The 25459-nt window shown below is 39.5% G+C and overlaps 4 protein-coding genes across 5 annotated transcripts in view; 2 read left to right on the top strand and 2 right to left on the bottom strand.

Annotated features, from left to right (window-relative positions):
- The window catches only part of LOC129767172 (GATA zinc finger domain-containing protein 7), a 148868-nt gene that overhangs the window by 29765 nt on the left and 93644 nt on the right, over positions 1-25459 (top strand). For both annotated transcript variants that reach the window (XM_055767805.1, XM_055767802.1), the window contains one exon: positions 22378-22525. The gene's annotated coding sequence lies outside the window, so the exon portion shown is untranslated. The remainder of the gene's footprint in view (positions 1-22377; positions 22526-25459) is intronic.
- Positions 87-2234, top strand: LOC129767322 (uncharacterized). The gene is made up of 3 exons (XM_055768059.1): positions 87-244; positions 298-481; positions 548-2234. Coding segments are annotated over exons 1-3 (744 nt in total). The 5' UTR covers positions 87-242; the 3' UTR covers positions 1106-2234.
- On the bottom strand, positions 90-3352 carry LOC129767306 (putative nuclease HARBI1). The gene is made up of 4 exons (XM_055768033.1): positions 2995-3352; positions 2498-2930; positions 2290-2434; positions 90-2228 (listed from the first exon to the last, which is right to left on the bottom strand). Exons 1-4 carry the CDS (start codon positions 3105-3107, stop codon positions 1969-1971), a joined length of 951 nt encoding a protein of 316 aa, XP_055624008.1. The 5' UTR covers positions 3108-3352; the 3' UTR covers positions 90-1968.
- LOC129780096 (uncharacterized protein K02A2.6-like) lies at positions 3314-6163 on the bottom strand. Its single transcript, XM_055788024.1, has 2 exons — positions 5154-6163; positions 3314-5108 (listed from the first exon to the last, which is right to left on the bottom strand). The coding sequence occupies exons 1-2, from the start codon at positions 6161-6163 to the stop codon at positions 3314-3316; spliced, it is 2805 nt and encodes a 934-aa protein (XP_055643999.1).

Genomic DNA, 25459 nt, shown 5'->3' with positions numbered 1-25459 from the left:
GAAGCTGTCGACGGCGACGAGATAATGGTGTCTATTCTGTATTTCAATCGATTCGAAATATTTCGAACGACTTGGTAAATTCCATTCCCTGTTTCGTTCGAGGTGTTTTCAAATTCGAATACCTTTCGTTCGGACTGTTTTGTTTTCGAACATCTTTCATTCGAATCAAACCAAACGTCAAACCCACTTTGTTTATGAAGGAGTGAATAATTTCCGCAGCGGATGAGCGGTGAACTGCAAAAATGTAAGCTAATTTTTAATCATTTTTTTCTTTAAATTAATTTTAACGTTCAACAGGGAAAAAAACAAAAACAAAACAACCACTAAAAATCAGTTCGAGCGGATTGTGCTGCTTCTGGAGCAAGAGCCGGACATAGCAAAGGGTTTCTCCCGAGGAAATTCCGGACCCTACTGGGATGATCTGGCGGCAGAAGTCAATAGTTTGGGACCGCCTATTCGCGATGGAAGTGGATGGAAAAAGGTATATACTAAAACGAATCCGAAACATATGTTTATAGTCTTATTTTTGCCCTGGTTTTCTGTGTAGGTTTGGGCGGACTATAAGTCCGGATTAAAGCGAAAACTCGCTCACAACAAACGGGAGCAGAGGGCGACAGGTGGAGGACCCAATAAAATTATCAATTTGTCCGAGCTGGAGGAGCAGGCAGTTCTACTAACTGGGTTACTTGCGACCGTGGAAGGAATCCCGGGTACCTCATCTCATGGAACACAGTTGGGTTCGCCTTCGGGTGAACCTCAAGCTGCAGACCAGGAAAATTTTATATATTATGGTACTTCCGACGAGTGTGACGGTATCAATAATACCATTCACTTCCAGCCCTCTCAGCCGAAAAAATCCAGACCTTCTACCACGAGGCTATTAGAGCTGCAAGTCGAGCAACAAAACAAATTTCACACCAATGTGAAATCCCTGTTAAAAAACACAAACAAGAATTTGAGTGATCTGGTTCATTATCAGCGCCAATCAGCTCGAGCGATTCTTTCCGTGGATGCCACACTCAAAGAACATCTGAGTGAACAAAAACGACATAACCACGAGATGGAGAAGATCGCGCTGGAGAAATCAATAGCGACAAATCCTTGAAACGCAGATTGCGTATATTTCAGAACATTAGAATAATGTTTCAAAATATCAGTGATCTGATTTTTTATCTTTATATTGTAACTCAAGTATAAAAAAATGAAAAAAAGTTCTAATCGTATTTTTATATCTTTCCATGGAAGAAAAATCTTACTTAATTTTTTCTTTGAAGTTTGTTTGGAATAGCATCAAAATTATATAAACTTTTTTAAAATTCACGAATTTCGCCTATAGTTTATGGAACTTCCTTAACCCCTTCACGTACAACATTGAACTTCACTCGTTGTTTCTCGATGTGAAATAATTACATAGCTTCAGGCATATGATGAGGATACCGACAACTGAAGATTATAAAATTTCCGTTATTTAAAAAAAAATTGAATGAGCTAAAAATATAAAATATAATTTGAATATTATAATTAAAATAAAAACGAACGAGTTAGTACGTAGTAATAACTCCTTCGTTTTTATTTTAAACACAACATGTATTTGCTCATCATAGGGCACCCATGTTAGATACCCACACTCAGCAGAGTAGCGGAACGACTCGAAGTGCTCGTTTTGGGCCGTGCTGTTGGAAATTAAATCGTACAGCAAGGGGTTAAAACAACGCAAAAAGTATTAATAATGGTTATTTGAATACTTGGCCTGCTTACGAGAAATCGATAATGACATGTTCTCAAAGTGTTGGCAGGAATAAGAGTAAATAATTCTGCCGAAACCATAGTTAAGTAAGGAAGACACTTCCTTTTCCGGTGGTTGTTATTTATTTGAGCATTTGCAAACAAGTTAGATGAAATTTAACAGTCATAAATATTAATTTAAACAAAAGTTTATTATGTAAACAGCTGCATAACATATTATAACTACTGAGAACGACCAAATTCTAAGCATATATTGTGAAGTGCACAGCATACATTTATAATTTGAGCGCATTTAGTAGGATTGTAGTGAAGTTGTCTCGCGCCAAGGATGCATCTAAACCGATTTTTTAGTAAACCGATTGTCCGCTCGACGATAGCACGACCCAAGGCATGCCTGCGATTAAAATCGCTCTCCAAACTCCCTTCCTCCGCTGCTCTGAATGGCGTTACTAACCAAGGTTCCGATGGATAACCAGCATCACCTGAAAATATTTTATCACACAGTACATACAAGTATACTAAAATATTGTAGTTGAACATTACCTAGAATCTTAGTATTAACTTCACCATTTTGGTGAAGCTGCTCAAAGTGAGTTCTTGCAGGGCTTACACGCCATATATGAGAGTCATGATTAGATCCCTGGAAGGTAGGATCAACGAAACGAATCCTTTGCTGATCGTCACAAACCTATGTTGATAAAAAAGAGTATTTGTTCATTGATTTGTTAATTCAAATACTAATAATACTTACAATCAGAACGTTGAGACTATAAAATCCCTTCCGATTAAAAAACAAATTTCGATTCAGCTTAGGTGGAATAATTTTTACGTGGGTTCCATCCAAACACATAATAACACCCGGAATTGATGTTTTCTGATAGAAGTGTAGTTTAGCACGCCGCTGTTCGTCTTCCGTCATATTTAGGGAAATCCATTTCTTACACAGTGTCCGCTCCAGAATGTTAAGCATTTCAGTCAGCACCTTGGAAAATGTGGGCTGTGCTATGGCAATGTGATAATCTTGCCCTGCTCCATGTTGATAATTTCCTTCAGCAAAGAATCGCAAACATGCTGCGAGTTTCACCTCCGTGGATAGACCACCTTTCCTTGTGGTAAGGCAGTTCTCAATTTCCTCTAAAACGTACCGAAAAGCTTCCTTACTTAGACGAAAACTTTTGATGAATCTGAATAAGGGCAAAATTAATCAATAAGAGAAACAAACATGGGATTTTTGAGACGGATACTTACGCTTCATCAGAAAGTTTCATGAAGTCGGTTGATTTTCGGTGGTTTCGCCGATGGTAGCAAGGCATTCCAATTTCTTCTTGCTCCGCCAAAATCGGTAACAAAACGGAATCCATTGAACGAGAAAATTTTCTCACAAATTTCTCTTAGGATCAAAAATTAACTGAAATTCAACTCGCACTCGCCGCTATTTAATACGGTGTTTCTTTTTGTTTATCGGTTTTTGACAGATCGATGCATATTCGAAATTTTCTAACACTTTCGTTCGAAACGAGCAAAACGATTGGAATAGGGAATGGTAAATTCGAAAACGATCGAAATATCACTTTCGAACGAAATAGAAATCCGTCGGAATACAGAATAGGCACCAATATTCACCTTCGACTGGACCGGCGAAATCAATATGCACACGTTGCCACGGACCAGATGCTCTGGGCCATGGAACAGGATCCGATTGCGGAGGAGATCGTGCTACTGACGCACAATGCTGACAAGTCTCGACGAAGTCCTTCACTTGTTCGTCGATCGAAGGCCAGTACACATAGCTTCTTGAGAGTTGTACCACTTTTATTGATCCATCAGGAAATCGATGGCTAATCGTTGCTCCTAGACCAATGGATGAAGCATCAGCCGCCACGATGATGTCTAACTTCGGATTATAGTGGGTGAGAAGCAGATCTGAAGAGAGAATTCTCTTGAAGTTTTCGAATGCTTGTTGACACTCCTTGTTCCACTCGAACTTTGCATCCGATTTGAGTAGGTTGTCAAGTGGATAACGCAACATCCGCATATTCGGCACATACTTCGCATAAAAATTTATTGCGCCTAGGAAGGAACGGACTCCTGAAACGTCAATGGGAGGCGATAGTTTTGCGATCGCTTCGATTCTTGCTGCATCTGGACGCAGCCCTTGATGATCGATAACATGGCCCAGATACTGGATCTGACGTTTGCGGAATGAACATTTCTCCGATCGAATCGTGAACCCAAAGTCTTCGATGCGCTGTAGAACTGCTTTCAGATTAGAATCATGCTCCTGATCGCTTTTTCCACCGACTACGACGTCGTCCATATAACCGGACGTCCCCTCGAGACCGGCGAGCATAGTATCGATCAATTGTTGAAATGCTCCTGGAGCAATCTTCACGCCCGGTGGAAGGCGATTGTATTGAAACAACCCACGATGCGTATTTATTGTTAGCATACCACGACTTGCTTCATCAACTTCTACTTGCAGGAATGCGACGGAGAGATCGATCTGGCTGAATACTTTACAGTTAGCGAGCTTTGCGAAAATGTCCTCCGGACGGGGAAGCGGGTATTGATGAGGCTGTAAGGCGGCATTTAGACCCGTCGAATAGTCACCGCAGATCCGGATCGAACCATTAGCCTTGCGTACCACAACTATCGGAGCGGCCCACTCCGAATAATCTACCGGTGAAATGATATTTATCTTCTCTAGACGATCGAGCTCTTGATTCACAGCATCCTGCATGGCATACGCCACTGGGCGTTTCGGACAGAAAACTGGGTTACACTGTTCTTTTAGGTTCAACTTCACCTTAATCTTATGGCATAAACCAAGTTCTTCACTGAACACCTTCGGAAATATTTTCTTCAGGGAATTGGTAGACACGGGTGCACTGGATACCTGACAACAGAATGTGTCCATCGGCACGGATCCGAGATCAAAACTGTCTACTAAATCAGATCCAAGAAGTTGCAAATGTTTTTCAGTCACACGAATCACTGCTTTGTGGGTTTTCTTTGCAATGCTAACGTTGCAACTAAATTCGCCTACAAGAGGCAAAACATTTCCCGAAGTGGTTTTCGCTTTCACTGTAGCTGGGGCTAACACTGGACTTCCAATCGTCTGCCAATTCTTCTTGCTAATGACTCTTATATCCGAGGCTGTATCAAGCTGTAACCTTATTTCACCTCCGGGGAATAAAACAGGAACAAATTTCCTTCTTTTCTCCACACTGCATGCTTTTACTACAACCACTTTGCTGGTTACCGAGAACTTCCTCCGTTTCTTTGCAGATCCACGCGACTTCTTTGCGCTGGTACAATATCCTTCCCGGTGTCCGATCTGTCCGCAATCGGAACACTTATGGCTTCTATAGGTACATTCGCGAGCATAATGGAACGAGCCACACTACCAACACGGTGATTTAGGTTTGCTTTTTCTGTCACCGGTGTCGGTTCTGATTGCCAGATTTTCTCGTTTCCTGGAACATCGCCCGTCGAATTTCTGCTTCACTGCATTGATCTGATCAAAGTGAGAAGCAGACTCGATCATTGCATTATTATGTCGGAGGTTGACCAACCGCTGGCTTTCCTCTGATAACTGTTCAAGGGTGACGTTGTCACGTTCTTCAATTTTGGAAAGAAGTCGGGTCCGCAACTCGGCGTCAGTTTCAGATTTGAGTCCACAGACGTATATTAAACACTTGAACTCTTCTTCGGTGAGCTTTCCTAGCTCAAACTGAACACAGGATTTGTTGACACGGCTTGCAAAGGCAATGTGATCCTCCGTCGGATTTTTCGAAGCTTGGAGACATCGATATCGACGACTGATAACAGACTCTTTCGCGCCAAACAGTCCGTTCAATTTTTCTACTGTCTGCGCGAAACTGAAGTCTTTTGGCAACCGTGGAAGTATATAACTGACATACCTCTCGTGTTCCACGGTACCCATTTTCCGTAGAAGTAGACGTACTTTGGCTTCGTCATCCAAACGAGAAGCGTCCTTTTCGAAGAGGTCATCATAGCGTGAATACCAGCAAGCGAAGGTCAGATTACTCTCCGCCTCATAATGGAACTCCTTGATGTTTCCCGCAAGAGAATCTAGAATCTGTTCGGGGTTAGGTGGGACCTGAACGTTGATTGAAGACGTTATACTGCGAAGGAATGTCTGCTGCCATTCTTCCGCCCGTTGCTCGTTTTGCTGTTGCCGGAGAAGAAGCTGGTTCAACTGCTGCTGATACTGTAACTGTTGCTGTTGCATCATGTACATCATCTGTGTGAGGAGGTTATCTGCCGGGATCGGGATCTGCTGCTGCTGGTGGGGGACCGGTTGACTGAGATTTCCTGCATGAGCATTCTGTTGATGTTGCTGCTGGATCCGCAGACGGTCCGCATCCGAATGGTGCTGCTGTCCGTTTTCCATGCTCTCTACTCTCCGTCGTTTACGCGGGGGTGACGGAATTGTTAATTATCACGAAAATCGAAACAAAACCGAACCGAACGTCGCCACTTTTGTATTTGTTGTGTCAAGTTGTAAATACAATGGTCTTTCATTGGGAATACTGACGCGCCATTAACACATTAAAATATAATTTATTGTTGTAAAAGAACACGAGGTATTACATTGGCAGACCTTACAATTAACGATTGAAACGGAAGTGTCTAGACAATATGACAACTGTCATCACACACATCTATGCGCCTTACAGCATCGTCGGAGTAACAGGCAACTGTCACTCGAGAGCCCAGCGTCGTAGGGAGCCGTTCATAGGTGGAGCCACTCCAACAGAATACAGTTGTCTCCAACACGAACAAAACTTGGTTAGCTTGAATTTGACGTATTTCTTTTGAATATGCCTTTGAAAAACCTATAGAGTAATGCGGGGTAAAGGTGCGCACCTATCTGTTGTCGTCCAATAACTCTTGAAATAAAAGCAAATGAAATTCCGTTTGCTTACCAAATTGTAACTATGTATATTACCTTCGAGACGTAGTACAAGCATTTCTCGAGTTGTGTTAGTAATTGGACAAATACCTATTTTAATACAAAAAGACAAATGCGCACCTTTGCCCCAAAGGCAAAGGTGCGCATCGTATGGGGCAAAGGTGTGCACTTATTGAATTGAACTTCTGAGATACCTTATACCAAAAATAAATGGTTTATCATCAGAAGCGGGACAAGCATCATTACTAAAGAGTGTAGGCACCGTCCAGTAGGCAGGAGGGGGGTGTTCTATGGTTTATTATGGGAGGAGAAGAGTGGGTGTTACGGTCGAACATACCACGTGGATTTTTTTGAGAAGGAGGAGACTGACAATATAAGATATCTGAAAATGTCCAACACTTGAAACAGAATTCGTTTTTATTAACAAACTAGCTGACCCGGCGAACTTCGTCCCATCTATAATTGATATATTGATATAAATCATTTCGAACACTCAAGTTCCCACAGAAATTATTTTTATGTACGTAATCTACACTCGCGGTATAAAATTTCTTTTTCGACTTATAAGCATTTCACGTCGCTCTTTTTCGTTCGACGACATTTTTCCAAATTTACGAAAAATTGACAGTGAAGCATGGCCAACGTGATCTATACACTCTTATCTGATTATAAGCGAGAGCTGAAGATATAATTCCTAAAAATTAAATTTCTACAGCGTTTTTTCCGTGATGCAATTTGATGTGACACACCCTTTATATAACGCTCTGAGGCTTCTGAGGAGAACCCCAAGAGCCAAAACAGGACAATAATATTTGAACATTTAACAAACCAATCCTGTACATAGTAGAGTTAAATCCAAACGTTACACATTCTCATTAGTTTGGATTCAGAGGAAGAAAAAAAATTTAGGAGGTTGTGTTCAAGACACGATTATATTGTTGACGTAGAACTACGTTGTTATTTTATTTCAAGTCGCTTGTTACTAACTTCGGATATTATTTTAGAATGCTGCACAACCTTAACGCCTGCTTCGCTATAGCCTCTGTTTCGATGCATTGATGCAATGTCCAAGGCACCAACGAAGACGTTATGATGACGAAAGCAAGCGATGTTAACTGCTTCCAATAAAGAAAAAGTTTGAATATTTGTCTCAGCAGATATCCATTATTCATACCCTAGCGCAATTATTCCTTTTTCGCTACCTCCCTCTTTGTTTGTATTTATTATCACGGCTGCATAATTTGCACCACTAAACAATCGTTCATCATAGCATCAAAATACTAAGTGATTGTTGCATCGCGACAGATACAAATGGGATTTCTCCGTAGCGAAGATGTCCTATTTGTATATGACGAATTTCATGCCAACTCGACTGGCCGTTGGCAGCATTATCTCAGATAGCAGTGAAACGTTGTGGGTGTAAAGACATGTGTTATTTAAGCAACTCTGCATACTTGAAATATTCAAAAAAGAATCAGGCTACTTATTGGAAAAAGCCGATTTTTTTCTTATTTTTTTATAAATTTTTATTATATAAAAACTGTGATACTTGCAAAATTCTTGCCAAAGGATGAAATGTAGGAAATTGTTGAAATTTTCACAAAAAATACCAAACCATTTTCGGAAAAAAAAATTCGCTGAAAAAAAATGATTTTAAAAATTAAAATTCATTTTCCTCAAAAACGTATGTTTTAAAAATTCCCAAAAATATATATATATGAAAAACCCTTACAATTTCCAACAAGTCGTCCATATATCGTTAGATGAGCACTTTTACAGGGAAAATGTTTTTCTAACAACAACTTTTTCATGTTTTCTTTGAAAAAAATACAACTAATCCTCATTTTGTTTAAAGTCAGGATAGCGATATAGTGTATTCTACAAAGTTTTAGATTTTTTTAAAATATGAACCTTTGTCGAAGACGTCAACTTTCTATCTTTTATAGTTTTTGGAATGTAAGTGATTTTTGTATGAAGATTCCTGAAAAAAAAATGTTTTGCTCGTTACATTTTTGTATGTAAATTCTCACGTTCGACATGTTCTTGACATGTTTCTAAATAGGAGAAAAGTTAGCAGAGCATGTAAATTGCGATAATTTATACATAAAATTGTTACGAATTAAACATAATTCAAAAAAAAGAAAGAAAAAGTTGTTGTTCGAAAAACTTTTTCCATGTAAATGTGCCCATCTTCCGATGTATGGGTGACTCGTTGGAAATTCTAAGAGCTATTTATATCTATTTTTTCCGAATTTGTTTTAGAGAAATGATTTTTTTATGAAAACCTAAATAATTTCATTCTCTGACCAATTTTTTGTAGATCCTAAAGGGTGTGTCACATCAAATTGCATCACGGAAAAAACGCTGTAGAAATTTAATTTTTAGGAATTATATCTTCAGCTTTCGCTTATAATCAGATAAGAGTGTATAGATCACGTTGGCCATGCTTCACTGTCAATTTTTCGTAAATTTGGAAAAATGTCGTCGAACGAAAAAGAGCGTCGTGAATTAATCTTGTGCACTCATTTCGAGAATCCGGAGTTGTCACATCGGGACATCGGTAAGATGCTGGGAATCGTCCAATCCACGGTCAGCAGAGTACTAAAACGATACTTCGAGAACCTAACCATCAACCGGAAGGTGAAGAACGGCAAAAAATGGATGCTCCGTCAGTGAAAAAGATCACAAGCGCGTAGTTAAGCAGTTTAGACGTGATCCGAGAAGTTCGGTCCGGGATGTCGCCAATAAGCTGAATTTGTCAAGTTCATTCGTCCAGCGGACCAAGCAGCGGGAGGGCCTGCGTACATACAAGGTTCAGAAGGCTCCTAATCGCGACGAAAGGCAAAACATGGTGGGGAAGACGCGAGCCCGGAAGCTGTACACCGAAATGCTGACGAAGCCGCATTGCCTGGTAATGGACGACGAAACCTACGTCAAAGCGGACTTTCGTCAGCTGACGGGCCTGTTGTTCTTCTCCGCAGAGGACAAATTCAGCGTTCCGGAGGAGATTCGCAAGCAGAAACTATCCAAGTTTTCCAAAAAGTACATGGTGTAGCAAGCGATCTGCTCTTGCGGAAAGCGGAGCGCCCCCTTCGTGATGACCGGCACGGTAAACGGGCAGGTTTACCTTAAGGAGTGCCTACAGAAGCGCTTACTACCACTATTGAAGCAGCACGAGGGCCCGACCATCTTCTGGCCGGATCTCGCTTCGTGCCACTATTCAAAGGACGTGTTGGAGTGGTACGAAGCCAACGGGGTCACCTTCGTGCCAAAGGAAATGAACCCGCCCAACGCGCCGGAGCTTCGCCCAATAGAGAAATATTGGGCGATTATGAAGCAGGCCCTCCGGAAGAACCCAAAAGTTGTCAAATCGGAGGCGGACTTTGTACAGAAACTTATGGACGGGGTAAAGAGGAAGGTGCGAGCATACGGGCTTGGGCTCGAAGTATGAATAAAAAGAAAATGCCAAAAGTTGTTTAATAGTTTTTATTTTACTGTCTAAAATTTTCAAAAGGATCGGTCTACTGGGCGAATTTCTACAGCGTTTTTTCCGTGATGCAATTTGATGTGACACACCCTTTATAGTTTTGAAATTAAGACTTTCCGAAAAAAAAGTTGAAAAAAACTCAAAATTTAAAAAAAACTTACAAAAGAATCTATTAGACCTACGAAATTTTAGTCAAAGAATGGAATATAGAAATAATTTGAGGTTTTCATTAAAAATCATCAAAGAATTTTTTTTGAAAAAAAAATCATAAAAATTATTTTGAAAATCAAAATTCATTTTTCTCGAAAACATATGTTTTTAAAAATCTGAAAAAATAGATATAAATAGTCCTCAAAATCTCCGACAATTGGCCATACATCGGACGATGGGCATATTTACATAAAAAAAAGGTTTTCGAACAACAACTTTTTAATTTTTTTCTTTGAAAAAATACTATTAATGTTCAATTCGTTACATTTTTATTTATAAATTATGGCATTTTCAATGCTCTGCTAACTATTCTCTATTTAGAAACATATCAAGGACATATCAAACGTGAGAATTTGCATAGAAAAATGTTACGAGCAAAACATTATTTTTTCAGGAGTCTTCATACAAAAATTACTTATATTCCAAAAAACTATAAAACATAGAAAGTTGACGTCTTCGACAAAAGTTCATATTTTAATAAGATCTAAAACTTTGTAGAATACACTATATCGTTATCTTGACTTTAAACAAAATTAGAATTAGGTTTATTTTTTTCAAAGAAAACATGAAAAAGTTGTTGTTAGAAAAACTTTTTCTCTATAAAGTGCCTATCTTTCGATGTATGGACAACTTCTTGCAAATTGTAAGGGCTATTCATATATATATATATATATATATATATATATATATATATTATTTAATATATGCCATATATATATATATATATATATATATATATATATATATATATATATGTATATATATTTTATTTTTTTTTTGTGAAAATTTAAACAATTTCCTACATTTCATCTTTTGACAAGAATTTTGTAAGTATTATAGTTTTTAAGTTATAATTTTTCGAAAAAATTAAGAAATAAAATTGGCTTTTTCCAAAAAGTAATCTAATTCTTTTTTGTAATATTTCAAGTATTTTCTTGAATGACCCATGTCTTTACAACCAAGTTTCACTACTATCTGAGATGGTGCTGCCAACTCCTAAGACGAGTTGGCATGGAATTCGTCATAAGCGGATTATGAAGCACGCACGTACCCATACAAAGCCATATATCGATGGCTTGAAGCAACTAAATATACACACACTTATCTACGCTTTGTGCTCTTCTCAACAGAAGTCATTTCTATTGATATTTCCGGTCTCGATTAGCTTTGCTATTATTCATGGTGGAGGAAGTTTTGCTACTGTCATGCGAAACCAATTGACAAACAAAATTTCTGAACAATTACTTTCTTGGTGAGTCGATGATAGCCTAGTTTAATGATTTCCCACACAATTGTGTAGCTCAAAACCTTAATGGAATGGCATCAGTTTGATGTAATGATTGCAATGCCAGAGACATCAGCGAGTAAGTAATTTGGTCGCGTCCAAAGCTCAATCCGAAACGAAGGCATGTGATGACGCAAAACAAGGAAGAACAAGCGATATTAATTGCTCTAGGCCAATATACCCCTTCGTTCTTTTTCTTCTTTTCTTTGTTCAAGGAGACTTTAAATCATTCCTCTTCGTTACTCGCCGATGAGTTGCTCGTTATTGACGGCACGGGTAGAGAAGCGTAACGGGAAATGAGTGTAACAAATGTAGGGGAAAATGGAAATGCTTCTAGTTTTCATCAATTTAACACACCATGGTATTGTAATATACAGTATAACAAAAAAAAATTTAGGGAATTTCCGATTCGTTAGGTATGTAAATCGCCAGAATCCGTTTCTCGGCAAAAATAATTATCAACGTTAAATTTATTTCATAAAAACGTGACCTGTTTTCTGATTTGGCACCCTTAATGTAAGACGTAGTTCTACGTCAAAAAACGCGAATCATGTCCAACCAGTGAACCGGTGATCCATTGTATCCTTTTGCTAAGTGTTCCTACCCATTTCCGAGAATGCTACTTAACCCCGCTAGTTTCGGTCCGATTCTGTTGAAACATTCATTATTTTCATATTCCAGAGAGCGAAATCAGTTAAAATCAACAAAGACAGTGTAAAATGTTGCATGGATTTGGTAAGCGCACCGAGTTCGGCACCGTTTCAGAGCTTTTTCGACCCGGATGCCCACTGCTGCCGCCAAAAATTGCCACCGGCGCCCAGCTCCAAAAGCGTGTATACTCTCTTTGTCTATTTCGCTATATAGATTCATTCACCGTGATCTCCGCCTATATCTATCATTCAGAGCTGTATTACGATGCGGCGATGTTGCTGGCGTTGTTGTTGTTCATTCTCTCGCTCCGGTCGCCATCGTGGTACATCGAAACCGCCGTTCCATATTCGACCTTAATACACTCACTTGACTGCGCGTTCTCCACCTCGTCGTGGAATTGATGATGCCTCTCCCTCTCTCTCTATCGCTTCACAGACACCTCTGGCACTGGCCTTCCCACATTCCCCGGTATGGTCCCCGCACTGCTCCACTGTGTTTCTGTCCAGCCATCGCAGAAATATGGTTGTTGTTGTTGTTGTTGTTGCAGTTGTTATTATTGGCTGGAACTCGCAATCAACGCAATCGTCGTCGCCGTTTGCCAGCAGAGTGCACTTTCTGCTGTTCGCTACAAAAATAAAGCACTTCGAACGCGCTCCGTGCATCCACCCCAAAAAACCTGACAGCCCGATCGGGGCACATAGTTCCGCTGCTGGTGGACAATGGAAATTACTCTCATTAGAAGCTCGATCACAAATGTACACGAAAAATACATTGTTGTTGATACTATTGGGAAAAAGTTTACGAAGAGTTTCAAATTTCCACGAATGAAATCCTGATCATCGATAGTGAATGATTTTAAAGAACAGAAAATCATGAAAAATGGGTGTCAGTAATGGTTTTATAGACGCTGTAAGTTGTCAGCAGTTTTTAATATATGCTGTCACCAGATATGCCAGCTTTCCTGATTTTTCAAGATTTCCCAGGCTTTTTGGAACGTTCCCTGATATCCTGACAAGCACTCAATTTTGCCTGATTTTTCTGACGTGATCTTGATTTTTCCTTGTACTTTTCATATTGTTTGAGTGAAAATTATCTGTAATAAATATACTAAGTTTTCCTGAACAACTGTCATAATAGCCTTCATGAAAAAAGCTCTCCGGACCGCACTTAAATAGTATTATATTATATTTTAAATGAAAATAAGTACTTGATGGTTTTAATGCTTAAAACATGCAGTATTAACTCTTACTTAACCATTTGTTTATACGTTTTCTGCTATTTTCATAAAAACCCATTATAATATAAACTTATTATTAGATACAGTTTTTGGTTAATACGTATTACCATTTGCGATAAAACGTGTTCCTCTATTAATTAGAATATGACACGGAAGAGTAAATTTTCATTTATAATTCTTAGTCTAAAAGCATTTATTCCATCTGCAAATCCAATAACATTTTTGCCTTAATATTAGGAATGAATTATTAATTTCGTGAATTGAATAAACGAACAATGAGGATACTGTTACAAGTTCTTTTTCCTCTCACTCCACAATCTTACTTGGAGTATGGCAGATTCAAAATTTGGAAAAGCAGGTATTTGAAAAAAACCTGGTGTCCCTGCACAATTGATCTCGAAACTGAATCCATTCATTCTTGTCGAATCACAAGAAATCGTCCAAGTCGGTCGTCTTCAGAGGAAGAATTGATTCCGTAGCAGAACTTAAGCTGCAGGAATCAGTGATTGTGGCAGTTTTTGGAGTCTGGCTGAGATGTGCTATCCCATCAACTAAACTAACCGGATACTGCACCTACAGATTATCACCGTTTCATGTCTACAAAATTCTCTTATGGGAAAAAAAACTTCGACTCTATGGACAGCATAAAATTACCTTGGACAGTTTTCGACCAAAAAGCAAACATATTCTGGAAGAATAGAATTTTTAAGCTGTGTGAAAGATGGTGAAAGATTTTGAAATAAAACTGTGCAAATAAAATTGAATAAATGTATGTCTGCCTATAAAAATGACGCTTTTGTTTTCCCAAAAACCAGCATGAATCCAGACAACCCAAGCTGTCCTGATTTTTTAATGATTTGATGCACCAATTACCTCAATTCGTTGAAGCAGGTAATATACAAGACTTGGATAACGAATGCAGCTAATCAAGAGGAATCTAATGGAGCGAAAATTGAGTGACTCAGGTATAACTTGGTCCTAGCTATTGGATGTCGGAAAGCGTGATGAGAGATTTCTGTATCCATTGTCGTTGGTAAGACACTTTTTGAAAACATTCATCAGCGTGTGTCGAGCGAATATTTTCGCTTTACAATGCCAACAAAAGTCCGGAAATCGGTTGGCACTCGCAATCATAGACTCTATTTTGTTTATTGTCAACTTATTAACAGGCTGTAAGGACCCCGATGGTACAACTTAAAATTTGAAACAAAACCTTTTTATGATTTCCTTGGGTGTATTGATACGACTTTAACGAGCCATAAACAAGAAAAATAAATTCAAAATGAAAATAAACCTTAAACGAGGGGGATGTAATGTGCCCGTATTTAATTGATCAAGGACTAAAGGTAGCAGCCGATGTATACTTGAAGGTTCCGCATGATGTTGTTGTCCCGTGGATGAGATCCGAAGTGAAGTTTATTTCACACACCAACTTCCCCAAGAAGGTGCTGCTGTTGCTGACAATGCGAGATGTCAAAACCGCTCTTCTTTAGCTCCGGACTGGCCCGTTCACGGCGTTCACGGAGCTAAATTTATAGTACCAAACCTGCCGGAAGTTGCGTCGTTCATCAAGAAATGCCATAAGGACGAAGACCCGGTGTTCTGGCTAGATCTGGCGTCGGCTCACAACTCGAAGCGATCGTTAGAGGAGAAGGAGCGGCTGAATATCGATATGGTACTCAAGTCAGCGAATCCGCCCAACGTCCCTCAGCTGCGTCCCATCTAGAATTTCTGGGCGAACCTGAAGCGTAGGATCTACTCCAACAATTTTGCCGTGAAAACTGAGAAGGAATTGATAAATGAAACGAAGAAAGAACTCAAAAACATGCCTACACGCACGTTTTCGTCTGCCATGGTCGGTCGGTTCTTTGTTTCTAAGAGGCTTTAAACTTTGCAGTTAATTCGCCTCTAGTCCACCATGGCGAATGTTCCGGTAAACTACCGGAAGGCCACTCGCAAGGGCGTAGAATTTTTTTTGCAGGTAAGCTAATATAATTTCCTTCCATGAGAAATTTATCAAACTCAATTATCTTACCACCATCCGAAGTCAGTTTTTTTTTAATGCAAATGAAAAAAAAACACAAAACATTTATCGCATACACTGCGTTTCACAACTATAGAACCACTCCATTTTTCTGAATTTCCAGAGATATGTAAGAAGTCGATTGAATTGAAGTATATAGTGTAGGATATAATAACTATCTTTATTTACAAGACTGGCCATTTGAGTTTTATTGTTGTATCCAGGCACGAAACATTCAAAAAACTTAAATTCCAGTGTTTCGTAACTTTAGAACCAGATGGAAAAACTCTCACTCCTTTACAAAATTAACGTCAATTTCACATGAATTACAATAAGTTTATAATTCGTAGGTTATTTTAAGCTCTGAATCAGTTCAAATAACCAATTCGGAGTGGTTTCGACCAAGCTGCGCCTTGTTGTAGTGTGTACCTCGTTTTACGCAGAGGATACTGCTCGTTCAAGCTCTTCAAATCACTCATACTGCTTGTAAACTGCATCTACTCTTCGTACGATCACTCCTCATAAGTTCTCGATAGGGTTTTGATCTGGTAAACAAGCTGACCAGTCCAGAATCTGAAGTCCCTATTCATTAAACCATGCCATGACTTTCCGGATTTTATGAATTGTTGCCGAATTACGCAATTAGCATGGTGTTTTCGATTCAAAAACAGAAGTAAATGACTCTGAAGTACTTCATTGCACCTCTGACTATGCATTCGTATTGATGAAAAGCTATCTGAACCAGGTCTTTTCGAATATATTTTCCTCAAACCATCAAACTGCCGCCTGCAAAGTTGCGAGTTGAAAATTACATGACACGTTCCGTAAGTTCTTCCAGTATGAAGAAATTCTTTCCAAGTTGATTTTTTTTTATCAGAGAAGTTCTCCTGAAACAGTGAAACCCATGGGATAAGCTTCCATATCAGTTTTGGACCCGCAGCTTTGTAGATGAAATTTTCATGGTTTGGGGAGAATTTTCTCAAAAACGCCTGATTTAGATGGCTTACCATCAACACGAATGAGCAGTCAGAAGCGCAACGAAGTACTACAGAATCATTTAACGCTGTTTTTGCATCAGGAACTATGTGATAATTGGGTAAATTGGCATTAATTCATAAAATCCAGAAGGTCATGGCATGGTTTAATGAATAGAGGCTTCAGATTCTGGACTGGGCCAGCTTGTTTACCAAATCAAAACCCTATCAAGAACTTATGAGGAGTGATCGTACGAAGAGTAGATGCAGTTTACAAGCAGTATGAGTGATTTGACCATTCCGAATGGGTTATTTGAACTGTTTCAGATCTTAAAATGACCTACGAATTATAAACTTATTGTAATTCACGTAAAATTGACGTTAATTTTGTAAAGGAATGAGAGTTTTTCCATTTGGTTCTATAGTTATGAAACACTGGAATTGTAGTTTTTTCTAATGTTTCGCGCCTGAATACAACAATGAAACTCAAATGGCCAGTCATGTAAATAAAGATAGTTATTATATATACTTACATAAAACTCCAGAAACGCAGAAAAATGAAGTGGTTCTATAGTTTGAAACGCAGTGTATATCACTGACTGGGGTAAATTTTCTAAAACATGTCGTTTACTGCAAAAATTCGTCACGCACCCTGTATGTCATTAGTCTTTTATAGAATAGAACAACACACACTTCGATGATATTCGGGTTTTCCTTCACAAAAGATGAGGTAAATATCAAGATAGTCAACACAGATCATTGAGGTTCATCTCATAGCACCAGAATACGGCTAATAATTGACTTTATCATAGAATGTAAACAAATTTCAATGATTTCTATTATTGCATAGTCTTCTTATGGAAAAGAAATCCACAAATTGACACACGAACTAAAAATTTGAAGCAGCTGTAATGTTGTAATACATCTGTAATAACAACCATACATTAGAAAAATTTGCGCGCGTTCTTCACTTCTTAATGCCCATTCTAGCTTCTATTTGTCAACGAATACGGTTTGTTTTTTAATTTTTTATATGTATTAACTCATGCAAAACTGCTAGAGTTGTCTATTTTCCAGCATCTCAGGCTCTGAATGTGATTCAGGAAAACCTGACACCGAACGTCCCGAACCTTCGGTCCCACATGCACACGTGGGACACCAATGATGGGTGTGTGGGCGAGGGGGGCGTCGAGCGGCGCGCAAACACTTGAGGAATTATGTATAGATTTTCCCTTCTGCTTTTTCCGCCCTCGGATTCGGAAGGCCAGAAGGAGGAAAGTCTCTTTTTCATCATTTTCTGCTCCCACACTCGGAGCGGAGCTGCCTTCACTTCGCTTTGGCTCGGTGCTGATGGCAAACTTTCTGTGCGATTTCTGTGCAACTACTAGCATTTACGGTGAATTACGTCATGAACGATGTGTCATGTTTGCGAAGTGAGCGCCATTTCGCTGCCCGTGATTGGGACAGCTGGAATTCGCTTTGTTCACCGAACGTCGAATGTCCGAGTCTTGTTTATGGACGGACCCCGTTCTGGCTTGGGATGAAGCTTGTACACAGTCACACTCTCGGTCTCTTCCCTCCCCCATTTCAACCAATATATTCCAGTTTAATTGTCTCCTTCATTCGATGGCATTCGGAGGCAGGAACATAATTCCGAGCAGAGATATTCTACGACGACGTTGTCAGGGAGAGATGAAGACAGCTTTTCGCCTCTAGATGGTGCGAACGCACATGCTCCAGTGACATCCACAATCCAGAAGTTTTCGTGGGTTTTCTGTGCGTTCATAACTGCCGCCTCCAGAGGCGCATGTTCTTGCGGATTATGCATCCGGGATTGGATAGTGGCGATTGTGTTCCCTGTTAGTCGGAAGAAAGTTTTCCTAGACGTGCAGGTAATGATTTGATTTGGCGTTAATCGAAATTTTGAAATCACTATTATTATCATTAGAACATTCATAGATTCCTTCAATTTGGTTGTTCGTGAATAATGTTAATATAGTCATGATTTTATTGCTCTATTTTTCAACTAAAGCGAATTCTTTTTTGTCTTTTCTCCAGATTTACATTATAGGAAGAAGGAAGTGCTTATATTTTGGGTTTATTTTAAAGGGTTTTTCAATAAGAGCGCTACAAAAGTTTTTTTTTTTGAATAAAACAAAAACGATTTTGAATATCAATGAAATTTGTTATTCATGTGAAAGTACGTTTGATGCCATTATGTATGGAACTCGATTTCTTTTGCATGACCACCATGGACACGCTTGCAGAAGTCCAGACGCTGAACCCAATTTTCGATGGTTTTCAAGCATAAATCGGTCGATACTGCTACAATTTCTCGTTCGATATTCGGACGAAGTTCATCAATCGTCGCTGGCTTGTTGGCATAGACCATAGACTTGACGTAGCCCCACAGGAAATAGTCTAACGGCGTCAAATCTCACGACCGAGGCGGACAATTCACTGGGCCATTCCGTGGAATAACACGCTCATCAAACATGGTTTTCAATAAATCGATTGTTAAATTCGCTGTGTGGCTTGTGGCGCCGTCCTGTTGAAACCATAATTTGTCCAAGTCCATATCATCCAACTCGGGCCAAAAATAGTCGGTGATCACTGAGCGGTAGCGATTCCTATTCACAGTAACGTGCCGGTCTTGATCATCAAGGAAGAAGTACGGCCCAATGACGCTGCCGGACCATAAATCGCACCAAACCGTTATTTTTTCGGGATGCAATGGTGACTCATGGAGTACGTGTGGATTGCTGCCTGATCAATAACGCATATTATGCTTATTGACGAAGCCATTCAGCCAGAAATAAGCTGAAGACGATATTTCAATGAAAATCCGGATCATTTTCAAGTTGTTGCTCAGCCCAATTCACGAACATACGAAGCTTCTGGTGGTCAAGCGGCTTCAGTTCTTGCGTCAATTTGATCTTGTAAGGATGTAGGCCAAGATTTTTTCGCAAAATTCGCCACAACGACGTCATAGAGATGCCCAACGCTTGAGAATGACGTGTGAGAGACTGATTCGGGTCTTCCTCAATTGATGCGCTAGCGTCAGCAATATTCTCGACACTACGGGCACTTCTTTGTCTTACTGACACGGGAACATTTTGTACTGTGCCTGTGAATTCAAGTTTTTCCACTAGAATTGTTGATCTGGCAGGGCGATTATGTCGACCGTAAATTGGACGTAGCGCTCTCAAAGTTGAGGTCATTGACTCCAAAATCTATATCAATAAAAACGAATCGCCAAATTTTTCTAAGCGCAAAACTCGAGAACTGATCATCTGATTTGAGCTATTTCAATTTTGTTGTGTTCGTCTCCGCCCATAGAAAAAATGTTACTCCTACAAATCTGAAAAAATCCCTTATGATATGCAATATCTTCGAAGTAGTCGTTGTTTCCCAATCGAAATTCGCGTTGACGGAATTGAGGTGCAGCTGCTGAAGACTGAGGCGCAAACATTTGCAAACAAATATGTATACCGATTCAAGCGAATGAAGAGCTTAAATTTGATTTGTTTCAATTTTTAAACCAGATATAAAACATGAGATCTTTGGAGAATTGCAAAACTACTTCACGAACACAACATTTTGGTTCGGTCATTTAAGACGGCAATTTCTACGTATACTGTTTGATTACTAGGCAGGATGTAGTTAACCATGTTGATAACCGTGTGCCTGAGCTTCATTAAAATTCAACCGAACAAACATGCGGTCCAAAGAGTACATACACAAAAGAGATAACTTCAGAGGGAAATTTCAACAACACTGGTCGTTTGACAATTCTTCCGTCCACATATGACGAAGGTCCATGATATAGGAATGGATATGGTCAAGACTGCAGGACTTACGTGAGGAATTACAAACATTCAGACTTATTATTCACATTACTTGCTACGAAGAACATAATCTGCCACAAAGCATTTAATTAACCTAACTTGTGACTCTTTCAATACAATTGAATTCGAACGGTGTTTCGTTCAATCACTATTTTTTTATCGATTGTGAAGGTAGTGTAAAAAGGCGGGACGAAGTTTGCCAGGTCTGCGACGTCTCGGACGGTGAGGTTGGGGTTCCGCTCGAATTCGCTAGCCTTTTTCTTGTCGCTACGACTTTCGGCTTCTGAATTTACCTCCGATTTAGGCTTTCTGGCTATCGAAAAACGTACCCCGAGTATGGTTATTACGTTGGTGACAGTTGACGTGCAAGCAGTTCGGAAATTCATGAAGCGCGAGCGAAATTTTCATGCGTTTGATAATTGAAAAGCAAATGTCAAAATCAAAATAGAGGCATTATTCTTTTCGCACACCGCACACCTGGTGTTTTTTCAAACGCACGATTAAATGCTTCAAGTCTAAGTCGACCAAATTCTAATCGCAACACCCATTATATCATAAATAAATTGAATCTACTCGGCGAACTCGAAAATTGTTCCTCAGCTACTACTCCAATCAGTGCATCCATTATGTCATCACTTCCAACTGGTCTTCCAGAAAGTAATGCATATTAAAGAAAAGAAGAAGAATTTACAGCAAAAATAGTTAAACAGCCGTAAACGGCGTAAATTATAGAAAAATGGAAACATTTTCCTATCCATTTATTCTATCTATTTGTGTGCTCACCTGTCCGTTCCGTCCATGACGAGTAATAAATTAGCCATTCAAGATTTCAAATCGCAGTTAGAGCAAGTTCAAATCCTCTATAAAATAAACAAGGTTGAATGTCGGATCACAGTTTCAATCCAACTAGCGAGCAGACAACATTCTTTCTCGGAGCTGTTATCACACACAGAGGTTTTGCTCGATAAAAAGAAAGAATGGACGATATCGCAAACAACAGCAGTGTAGTTTTGTTCGGTAGAAACGCCACGTCGATTATTATGCCGTCTGGTGAAAAGTGATTCTGTATTTTTGAATCGCACTCAAATATAGTTGCTGTTTTCACGCATTGCCAAAGGATTGAAGTGAAGTTATTATTCTGATTTTGTCAGCACTAGGAAAAGGCGCTAAGATCGGAATAGACCCCCTGTTTGTTGCGGTAGGTGTGCTCAATGGTCCTGAAAAATTCTCGTACTGGGTATGTTATTAAATGACGCTCTACCCCTTCGTTTCTCATTATATCCCGCCCGTTAGGAGGTTGATAATTTTAATACAGAAGAGTGCTTCTGACTTTTTGCGTCGCACTCACACATACTTGTTGTTTTTATGCGTTGTCAAATATTGATTTAGGGAGTTGAGAAATGTGGAATATTTGTGCTGTTGGAACAAAATATAATCGCCTCCGACCGAACGTATGATAACTGCGAAAAAGATCACCGCTATAGCTTTTGCGATTAATACTCGATGCAATGCGTACATCGACATATCTTGCCATATGGCCAGATTGTGTATGGTCATATCGAGAACAACAATGCATCGTGAATCTATCATCTTCAGCTGTTTCCCTATTGTAAGTATTGGAGATGTTATTTTGCTAAGAGGTACTATAAACTTCTTGGATATTGAATAGATTCAGTGATTCAGTGTCGTTCTAGACAGCCAGCAATCAACAATGCTTGTTGATGCTGAGAGCCAGTTTGACAATTTGCTCAAATTGGTTTTTTATAGCTTTACGAATCGTTTGCGCCCTCAATGCAAACGTTCATTCATCGATCCTTGTCAGTGCCACCAAACGTTTTTACTAAAAAGTTCTTTCTCAAATTTATATAATGTTCATTCTCGCCTGTAAGAATTTCGTAGTTCTACGTTAATAATGCGGTTTTATCTTGGATGGTTCGATTCTCATTCTTGAAAGCATATTTTTTTCTCATATTTCAGATAGCAAACGAATTCCTCGTCTGAAAAACTGTTGGTCTTACGGGGCGATCCACGAACCTATCCATTTTAAATCTCCTCGTAGGAATGGCAGTGCTGCTCAGACAGGCCATGCGTCAACGATCGGAACGTAGAGTGGAAGTGGTTCCAGGTAAGTTTCAACGACTTGAATAATATGGGATGGTTTCAAGAGTTCATAATATACAACGCCACGATGTTTTTGCTTTAGATTGTCGTTATGAATCCACTATTGATCCCCAGTAACAATCCGATGTAAAAACCTCTTTCTTTTTTGATAGCTGGAGCAGCTGTTCACTGCCCTTTTAGATCCTAGAACTCGCAAACGAAATGAAATAGCTTGTTAAGCTACCATTGATGGGTTTGCTAGTATCTGTTGCGTTGAAAACATTTCCAACACGTCAATAGCGATGTCATAATAAGAACTAGCAATCATTTGATGCACTTCAGTCGCAGATTTCTTTGAATTAAACACGAAAAGTAACACTTCCACCGAATTGCATTTTATTGATTCGAATCCCTCCCTTTTCTCGCACAAAATATAGCTAACACAATTTAAAGCTCTCAATTGTAATGATGGAAAATTGTTTACAAAAACCTATCTTCACATTGTGATTTTTTTTGCGTTTTATGGTCCGGTGGCGTCATTGGGCAGTACTTCTTCCGTTATGATCAAGACCGGCACGTTACTGTGAATGGGAATCGCTATTGCTCAATGATAACCGAATATTTTTGACCCGGATTGGATGATATGGATTTGGACAATATGTGGTTTCAACAGGACGGCGCTACAAGCAACACAGCGAATTTAACAATTGATTTGTTGAAAAACAAGTGAGCGTGTTATCTCACGAAATGGCCCAGTCAATTGGCCGCCTCGATCGTGCGATTTGACGCCGTTAGACTATTTCCTGTGGGGCTACGTCATGTCTATGGTCTATGTCAACAAGTCATCTACGATTGATGAACTTCGTCCGAATATCGAACGAGAAATTGCACCAGTATCGACCGATTTATGCTTGAAAACCATCGAAAATTAGGTTCAGCGCATGGACTTCTGCAAGCGTGCCCGTGGTGGCCATGCATAAGAAACTGTTCACTGCAAGTCCCGAACGGAAGAAGAGCAGCTTTGACATCCCTTTTTCGATGATGGTTAGCCACAGAAGCATCTTTTTTGGAAACTTGGTATGGGAGATGTACTTCACTTCGGAACTTACCTCCTTGGTGAAGGACATAAACTAGCCGATTCCCTGCCAGCCGTTGCCATCCAGCGTTAAATACGTCTCGATGACGACAGCGACGGAACGTCAGTGACCGGAACGATCTAGAAACATTTACCTCCATCTTCTACTTTACCTTCAGCTATGGTTTGAGATGGCGTAGCACTGTTGGGCGACCGGAACCAGGCTTCCGTTCAATGCTCAATCCTTCTTTTCAGATATTTGACAGTTGTTACTTTTAGTTCATTATTGCGCAATGAATTTGTAGTATCAGTTGTTTACAATCATGTGGAGACACGTCGAAAATCGTATTGCGATAGTTGGCCTCGAAAAATGTGGCATGGATAATGGTGATATCTATCGCACTTTGCAACCACTTGGAATCACCCACAATTTCGTGTATCGTGCTGGTTAGAGGCTATGGTTTTTATCTATCTGTCCCCCGTATATTGAGTCGCTTAAGTACGCCCTACCCGAGAAATCAGTAAATCTCGACCTTTCATGCGATTCTAAGTCATTTGGTATCATTTTTTTTTTTGAAACGACGCCCAGCCTACTGATGGAACAAAACATTCAGCATTCTCCGCGCTAGTTGTGTCCGAGCCAGAGAAAGATTCCAAAGGGCACGAACTGAAGCAAAAAAAGAGAAGCGCCGGTCGTTGTTCCGGGCTTCTAGAGCTGCCTTGAAATGGGAGATATCAAACTCCAAATCAAATCAAACTGCTATAGGGAGGTTGAAGCGAATCCTTGGGAATATCGAATCCGAGGATTAACGATTTCCATGAAGCTATCCAAAAAAGCTCGATGTCATCGATGTAATCAAGGTAGGATTGGGCGAACTTGGATCGATCTTTAGCAAATCGATCTTTTCCATTTCGACTTCCGATTTTCTGAATCGATTAAAAATCGCAAAAGCCGATCTTTTTCTTCCGTCTTTTTAGATCTTAGAAATACTATTTGAAGATTTGTTTTTCGGTGTACATCGATTTGAGTCCCACCAAAGATCACTTAACAAATTCTATAAACATAATTTCAACATTCGGATCACTTCATTAAGCTTGCTGACAAAGTCAATCGGATCCTTCTATGATTCATTTCCTTACAAGTGCAGAGAGGATCACAACGGCAGCTAGTTGAGGGGTGCGACGTACTACAACCAGTGGGTCATACCATCACTGAAATGGATTATAGAATGGATCAGTTCCAAACGAAGATTGTTTTATAGAACTGGCGCTAAAACCAAGATTGGTATTTCAATAAAAAAAATTAAAAAAAAATAAATTGAAAAGAGAGATTTACAGTGAGTTGATCCCTATGCTCCGTTTTAAAAATCGATTCGTCAAGATCGAACTTTTTTATAAAGATCGCCCAATCCTAGTCGTCAATCTAGGAGAAGCAGTTGCGTGAGTTCTATATTGCTATATTGACACCATCACATTCACTAGATTGGCAGAGGAAATTGTGACGTAATTGAATAAGATGAATGGCCTTAAAAATGCAATTTTTCTGGACATCAAATTTTGTGACCTTCATACTGAGAAAGAAAATAAAATGCCGTAGATGTTCGAATAGGAATATGAAATTTGTATTCCCTGTTTGAAGCAAAGGTGGTTCTCATATAGAATGAATAAATAAATTGTACAAAGACATTTGATTTTTCAAAGATCGATTCTTTGGTACCGATTTAATCAATAGATCGATCCCTTTCGCCGTTCAAAAAATCGATTCTTCAAGATCAATCTTTTTCCAAAGATCGCCCAATCCTAAATCAAGGACTCTTCCCGCAGCACGACCCACCGACGTGCCTACCTTCACCATACAGTGAAAAAGAATCTGACCAAGTACAA

Source organism: Toxorhynchites rutilus, chromosome 1 (assembly GCF_029784135.1).
Source record: "Toxorhynchites rutilus septentrionalis strain SRP chromosome 1, ASM2978413v1, whole genome shotgun sequence".
Taxonomy (NCBI): Eukaryota; Metazoa; Arthropoda; class Insecta; order Diptera; family Culicidae; genus Toxorhynchites; species Toxorhynchites rutilus.
Note: the sequence above shows the minus strand (reverse complement) of the source record. Positions and strands in the feature narration are given on the sequence as shown.